This window comes from Triticum aestivum, chromosome 4A (assembly GCF_018294505.1).
Source record: "Triticum aestivum cultivar Chinese Spring chromosome 4A, IWGSC CS RefSeq v2.1, whole genome shotgun sequence".
Lineage (NCBI taxonomy): Eukaryota > Viridiplantae > Streptophyta > Magnoliopsida > Poales > Poaceae > Triticum > Triticum aestivum.
This window is the reverse complement of record NC_057803.1, coordinates 21048597-21056790: the sequence shown is the minus strand read 5'-3', so window position 1 is coordinate 21056790 and position 8194 is coordinate 21048597. Positions and strand designations below refer to the sequence as shown.

Here is an 8194-nt window from a genome sequence, read left to right as displayed (position 1 = left end):
CATTTGCCCTTTTTGTTCAGCATTCTCTAGTTCAGCCTGCACTTGAGAGAGTTTAGATTCCAGATCAGATACTCTCACCAAGGACTGGTTGTGCTGAAGAAGAGTTGTGTCCTTCTCGGTATTCAGCAGCAAGATGGTGTTCTTGAGCTCCAAAGACACGTTTTCCACTTCATTCAACTTTCTGTTCAGCTTGTTAATCTCAATGGCTAACCTGTTCACTTCTTCCTGAGAATTAGAATATAAATTAGTTATTGTGAGAAGAGCTGCTTCACCCTCAGCATGCTTTCGGGCTTCATCTTTCAGACTAGTCTGCAAGCTATCGACCTCTTCTTTCTTCTGCTCGAGTTCGTCATCAAGCATTTGCACTTTTTGTTCAGAATTCTCTAGTTCAGCCTGCATTTCAGAGAGTTGAGATTCCAGATCAGATACTCTCACCAAGGACTGCTTGTGCTGAAGAAGAGCTGTGTCCTTTTCGGTATTCAGCAGCAAGATGGTGTTCTTGAGCTCGGAAGACACGTTTTCCACTTCATTCAACTTTCTGTTCAGCTTGTTAATCTCAAGTGCTAACCTGTTCACTTCTTCTTGAGAACTAGAATATAGATTAGTTATCGTGAGAAGAGCTGTTTCACCCTCAGCATTCTTTTGGGCTTCATCTTTCAGACTAGTCTGCAAGCTATCAAACTCTTCTTTCTTCTGCTCAAGTTCTTTATCAAGCATTTGCACTTTTTGTTCAGCATTCTGCAGTTCAACCTGCACCACTGAAAACTTAGATTCCAGATCAGATATTTTTACCAAGGACTGCTTGTGCTGAAGAAGAGTTGCGTCTTTCTCGGAATTCAGCAGCAAGATGGTGTTCTTAAGCTCGAAAGACAGGTTCTCCATCTCATTCAACTTTCTGTTCAGTGCCTCATTCTCCAGGGCCAATCTATTTACTTCGTCCTGTGATTGGAAGTATTGATTCTCTTTTGACATGAGCAATGTCTCAGCTTCCACACGTTTCTTGCCCTCATCTTGCAGACTTGACTGCAGAAAATCCACCATGACATTCTTCTGAGCAAATTCTTGCTCCAGTACCTGCAACTTCTCCTCAGTTTTCTCTGCCTCCAACTGTGTCTCCGAGACTTCTGACTTCAGATCGGTTACTCTTTCTAAGGACAGCTGCAGTTGAAGAAGTGCTGCATCTTTCTCGGTATTCAAAACAGAGATGGTGTTCATAAGTTCACACAATAAGTCCTCCACAATCAGATTGCTGTCCTGCACTTCACTTAACTCATCGTTTAACTTTTGAAGATCCATAACAAGCTTACCCACTTCTTCCTGAGATTCAGAATGCAGGTTTGCCACCACCCTAAGTTCTGCTTCGGCATGCATCCGTTTATGGCCTTCCTCCTCCAAATTATTGTGAAGGCCATCCACCACTTCTTTGTGGTGTTTCAGTTCTTGTTCCAGCAAATGGACTTTCTCCTTATTTTTATCCAGATCTGACTGTACATCGAAAAGATGTGCTTCTAAATAAGAAAGTCTCTGTAAGGACTGCTGCTGTTGAAGTAGCATTGCATTTTTCTCAGAATCCATCTCCAAAATGGTGTTCTTGAGTTCTCGTGAAATGTTCTGCAGATTCAACCTATCATTTTCAGCCTCACTAAGCTTCTCGCTTAAGGTTTCAAGATTTTGTGCTAGTGTCTTGGCTTCTTCCTGGGACTGCAGATGTAGGTTCTCCACTCTGAGAAGAGTTGTTTCAGCAAGCATGCACTTCTTCCCTTCCTTGTGCAAACTACTTTGAAGGATACTGACTTCCTCGGTCTTGCATACAAGTTCTTGCTCCAGTATCTGGGCTTTACTTGCAATCTTCTCCGTTTCTGATTGTGCAAACAGAAGTTGAGCTTCCAAATCACTCAATTTCTTGTTGGAGTATTCAAGATCTTGTGCCAGCCTTTTAACCTCTTCCTGAGACTGGGAATGCAGGTCTTCCATTGCAAGAAGAGCTGCTTCCTTTTGCATGTAATTGAAGTGTTCATCCTGCAGCCGAGTATGTATGGCACCAGCCTCTTCTCTCTTATGTTCAAGTTCTTGCACCAGCAATTGTACCTTCAGTTCAATCTTCTCCTGCTCTGATTGTGACTTCAAGAGCTTGGATTCCAGATCAGAAACCTCCTCAATACACTGCTGATGTTGTAGTAGAGCCACATCTTTCTCAGTATTTATTTGTGAGACAGTGCTCCTCAGGGAGTGGATCTCACTCTCGAATTTACTCTTTGAATCCACCAGATCTTTTCTATTTTGTGCAAGTTCTTGCTGCTGCATCATGATCTTCTGGCCCAGAGTTTCAAGCTCGGATTGCATTGTGTTGTTACATGATTCGGCACTGTTTAGATTCTGAACTTCCCTGTCCATATGATCAGAGAGTTTCTTGAGTTCGTTGTGTGCCTTAGAGAGCTCAGTCTCTAAAGCAGACAATCTTTTGGTGGATTCGCTGTACTGCACAAGGGCTTTGTCTTTCTCAGAAATCAAACATGAGATGATGTCCTTAAGGCTTTGGCATTCATTCTCAGAATTGTCTGCCCGCTGAGACTCAGATGAAACTTGTTGCTTCAGACTTTGGCTCTCTGCTAATAATTTGGAAATTTCATTTTGCAAATTCATGATATCATCACTTGCATCTTGTTTCCCTTTAGCATCTGGGCTTTCAAAACTGAGGCCTTTTCTTACTTTCCCATCAGCGAAATTGACACGATGGGCACTATCACAGCTTTCAAACAAATCAGTGAACTGCTTGAGACCTTTGCGACTTGATAAAGAACCTATTTCATCAGGGTGTGTACCATTCCTCTTGACAGTAAATAGCGGTGGTGAAACACCAAGTGCATCCCTGTGCAGATCATCAGGTTCAAAAGGTGCACGCAAGGGTGTCAGCATTTCTGGTGTACGTGGCTCCCCTTCTTGGCTTGAGGAGGGCGAGTCCTCAGACATTGATGGCATCTGATTTGGAAACTCTTCTGAAATTGTCCGATGGGCCTGCCGGAGTGCACCAGTTGCTTGATCGTACCTTTCTGCTAAGGCACGGTATGCTCTGTAAAACTCTTCCACATGTTTCATGAGCTCAGGGCGTTTTTTATAGTACATTTCTGCTCTCCTTGCAAAAGAGTCAGCATCTTCATTGATAAGTTTTATCATCGCCTTGACCATCATATCCATGTCTGTTCACAAAAAGAAATTCAATTAGCCACATGCCATTCAATACTACTAGTTTATTTTTGTTAATTCTGCTTTCAACAATGTAATTAGATTCTACATGATGTATCAACAAAGTAAATACAGAATGGTGAGAGATGAATGTAGGTCAGAAATAAAATATTACTCCCAGGAAGTAAAAAACATGTTTAATACAAGAAAATGCAAAGGAACCAAACAAATATCTTATTATATACATATACATACTGAACTCCCGAAAAACTAACCAAACAACATATTAAGCCTATTGTAACATAAATATTTTGGTAATACTGTTTCTTTTATAGACCAGGTTTTGGTAATACTGCTCCTAAATCATAAAATAGCATTTCAGTTCAAAAAGCAAACAATAGCAAATTAAGCATGTAGAGAATCATGACAATGAGGTGAACTGAAGTAGTCACGTGCTTATGCTATTATTAAAAATAGATATGGCAGGTCTATGTAGTGTTGCATAATCACATTACAAGCAACATCATTTAGTTTGTGAATTACAATGTGCTATTGCAATTTGCAAACAAAAATTCAAGTTAGTGTCAGCTCAGCCTCTTTGTTGACTTCAGAAATTACTTCAAGTTGAAGGATCAAAGTTTTGTTAGCTCCGATAGGCGATAGCCCTGTCTTTTGCTGTCACCTTTCTACCTCATTAAAGACAGAAAAAATGCCTATTTTGTATTGATAAACTTCCGATTGCCAGATATGAGATTATATCAGTCTGGCACTAAGAACTTGAGAAGATGGTCCAAAGTGGTCATGAACAAAATTTACAGACTAAATGATCATGAAACAAAGGCACTTAGCCGGCTTTGTAAATCTACATCAAAAAGTTATGTCAATTTGATTTATTTGTGGCACACACCCGTTAGTAGGAATTGAACAGGCAAATTTACAAACAATATACGGTAGATTCTACAGATTATTGAGATCAGAATATTCCAACACACCAAACACAGATATCCAGCAAAACCAAGATTTGGAATATCTGGCAGACAAGAAAACGCATATACAAAAAAATGTCTTGCATTGCATGCACATTTATATTTAAGTGGTTGGTTATAAAGCATAATGCAAAGCTCAATAAAACTGTGTTTGCTCATATGTACAAGTTTCGATACTAACACATATACTCCACACTAAATTAACAAGACAGCATAAACAATAACGAATCATGGGGAAAAATGCATACCAGTAAGATTCTCCTGAAGCCACTTGGAGTTCTTAGGGCTGATATGGCTAACCCACAGCCATGAGTACCGTGTATTATTCGAGTCATGACGGACTAATGTCGCCATTGTCAGAGAGGAGTAAGGTAAACCACCACAGATGGCACGATATTTCTCAACTTCTTCAGTGCTCAGGATTGAGCAACCCTGCGGTATAATATCATGCGTGGGGACAGAAGATGGCTCTGATGCTTCAGAATACGCATTCAAGTAGCCTTGGAGTATATCATGCTTCCGGGCAAAGCGAAGAGCGAGGAGCCCGAAGAGCAGGCAGAATCTCCCAATTTGTAAGCAGTTTACCTATAGTAGAGTGCAGAAGTGTAGATCGATCAGTAGTTAAAATTAGGATTTTTACAGTTTCCTTTTTCCAGGAACTGCGTGAATGGAATCTACGAAAGGGAAAAAACAGCACAATGTAAGCTGGAAACTAGGGGTCAAGATTGGTACTAGTCAGTAGAAACACTCACCTCCCATCCACAGATTTCCTGATAAACGCAGCAGAATGGATGAATTCTTGAACCAGTTTCGGAGCATACAAAGACAGGTTAACAATCCCACTGCATTGCGCCCAGAAAAGAAACAGTGTTCAGTAAAGAGATGAAAAAACTAAACTGCAAGAAATGAAACTGCAGGGATGATTAACACATGTAGCTATGAAAATACTGGGAAAAAGGGTCCAATGCTATGGAACATGGTAAAATCAGGAGAGAGAAAACAAATAAAAGAAGATAAACATTCACACACCCCTAAAACTTGGAGGGCAATGCTACATCAGAGCCCCCTTGGCAAGAAATACCAGAGCGAATCAAGCGACGGTGCCCCACCCAACCAGAGCAAGAGACCACACGATTCAGCACCCACTGTTCTTCCCCATCCCACTAACCCAATGAAGCAGCAGAACACCAACTGGGAGGCAGATGGCAACCAACAAAGACCAGAATGCGCCGGAAAAAGCTGAACCGGAGAACAGATCAAGAGGAGAAGACGGAGAAGCACGGGTTGTAGGTAAAGATCCAATCTCGGAGCGGAGGAGGGAGGGAGGGAAGCGCAGTGGCGTACCGCAGTGGAGCCTGGCTGGCTGGTGGCGACAAGGCAGGCAAGAATCAAGATCCCATCTCACCTCACGGTCTCGCCCCCATTGCCTCTGGTCAGCACGCCACTCACCAGTCACCACCAGCACCAGTGCCCTTGAAGTGTGAAGGCTGCGTAAAGCGCAAAGGAAAAGCGGAGGGCCGGTCGAGGCCAAGCGCAAGCGGGCGCGGCACAGCGGGGGAAGCACACTGTGGCAGGATAGCGGAGTTTTTCGTTTTTCCTGGGGTTGTGATTTGAGATGTGTGATTGATTTACCGGTAGTTAGTGTGGCAATGAAAGCGGTCCTTGAAGGCAATTAAACCCAATCGAGTGGCGGTGCTTTCTGAAAAGTAAATTACGGTGCCAATAAATCCGGGGGTTAGAGAAGTTGAAATGGTATATCCAGGACAGAAGAAAACTGACGCCGGGTTTAATGGACGAGTTAAATATACTCTGCATTTACCCACCCGTTTGACCGCGGTGTCTTTCTTTCCTGCGCAAGCCTCTGCAGCTCACATGCGTTGTTTTCTGCCGCTGCTGCTTCCTGGCTGCGTCTTCTAGAGAAGCCCAAGACATGTTTGCTACCGCTGCTGCTGCAGAAGGCACGCTCGGCTCGACTGACAGACTTAACCTGGGATTAATCCAGGGAAGAGAGAGAGAGAGACCCGAGGGGAAACGAAATGATGAGGTTCGGTTGATCTGAACGATCCCCATGCTCGTGCCCATGTGACACGCGCACTTGCCCTCGCGAAAGTGGCACATAGAAAAATGTTCATTTGGCATTTCCCTATGCTATGATCGGTCTCGTGGTGCTCGTCTAGCATCTCCATGTGGTCCGGTGATCTGTTGTTCCTCGCTCCCTCCCTCTGCGTGTGTCTTGATCTCCTTGTTCGTTTGGTGCTGCTGATGTGAAATTGGCTGGTAGTAGAAAAGAATAAAAGAAGAAAAGAAATCCTCCGTGCAGATCAAGCAGTCTCCCTCCCATTGCTCTCGCAGCAAGTCTGCAGAGGAGCATTATTGCCCGGCAGCCCATGAACTCGGGCATCAACCACCGGTACTTGACATGAGCTACGATCTACAGCCAACAGGGCACGTACTAATACGGAATCCCTCAGAGTACGATACGACCAATTTGCCGAGGGATTCCGTATGTCCATGTGAGCGCGAGGAAAATTCAGTAGCTACCGCCAATCCGGCGGGTCCCCGGATCTGCGCGGCCATCATGGTTCATCAAGAACCGAAGAAACGGACGGTCGCACTCAGACAGCTGCTGCGCCCGCTCACGTGCCGGCCTCGTGGCTCCTCATCCCGCCTCGCCACCTCGCCTCACATGGCGCGACGCATCTGCTGCTGCGTGTCCTCCACCTGCTGATGCTGCTGCAGTATTATTGCGTGCGTCGCCAGGCAGCAGGATCGCCGACGCGATGTGCTTCTGTGCTGTTCTGTTCTGCTGCTGCGGACTGGGAGAGCCTCCGCCGGCTCCCCTCGTGCTCGTCGGCGCTCGCCGTCGGCGTTCCCCCCGAGCACGAGCAGCGGCGGCTGCCGGTGCCGTTTTTTGGTTACCATTTTCGAGGGAACCGGAAATTTCGCTAGGGTTGCTGACCTTAGCACAGAATGGGCCTCCACTCTTCTTTGTTTGAGAGGAAAGATGGGCTTGTAGTGGGTAGTGGCCGGTTCGGGATGGCCAGTCTCAAAAAGGAATCTAGAAAAAACACCGGAGTCCGTCCATTTGCACACCTCCAGCCTGGCCCACGTGAAGATGCCCAAACATGTACTACGTCGTCGAGAAACAAGAAGGTCCCGCTACTGAGTGCGACTTCCTTCTTATCTCGCCGCCGGCGGCAAGGGGCTCCGATCGACGAGCTGCTGTTGTGGTGTAAAACGCTGGTGACTCGAACAAGAACATCAAAGGTTGTACTCCCTCCGTTCCGAATTATTTGTCGCAGGTATGAATGTATATAGATGTATTTTAGTTCTAGATACATCCATTTCTGCGACGAGTAATTTGAAACGGAGGAAGTATATCCCTACATACGTGCCGGCGACTCGAGCAAGGACATCAAAGATTATATATCCCTACATACTTGCTACTGCTAGAGCAACTGTGCACAACCTAAGAGCATCTCTCAGAGATCCTGTAAAAACACCACCTGTAAAACAGTAGACAAATCCCTCTAAAATGAATTTCGCAAAAAATATGTAAAAATAAGCATATAATATTAAAAAATCATAAAAAAGAAGTTTCCTAAAAAATAATAAATTAGTGGCATTGGTATTATACTTCAAAAGGAAAAATAATCAATTAAAACAAAAATTAATCAAAAATAATGAAATTTCCAAGGAATAATGAATTAGTGGCACCGGAATTACCTTTAAGAAGAAGCAAAACAAAAAAATGATAAAAATTTGCACACTGTTTTGCACTGCCATTGTTCTTTTTATAATATACAAGAATAAGCATACAATATTGGAACTTTTGAAAAAAAATCCTAAGAAGGAATAAATTAGTGGCATTGGTATTACCCTTAAAGAAGAAAGAAAACAAAATAAAAACTTGCACATAACTTTACACTGAAATCGTACTTTTGTAATATGCAAAGAATAAAACATATAATAGTGTAATTTTCATGAGTGTGGTAATTCGGTGTCCAAGTGTATCAGCACCTATG

General features: G+C 43.6%; 1 protein-coding gene across 1 annotated transcript in view; it reads right to left on the bottom strand.

Moving 5' to 3' along the window:
- The window catches only part of LOC123084862 (protein NETWORKED 1D), a gene marked incomplete in the record, with an annotated part of 10735 nt that extends 4981 nt beyond the window's left edge, over positions 1-5754 (bottom strand). Inside the window, 4 exon segments of the mRNA XM_044506393.1 lie at positions 1-3197; positions 4418-4754; positions 4922-5011; positions 5514-5754. Of these exon segments, the coding sequence (XP_044362328.1) occupies positions 1-3197; positions 4418-4523 (3303 nt within the window).
- Positions 5755-8194: the final 2440 nt, after the last annotated feature.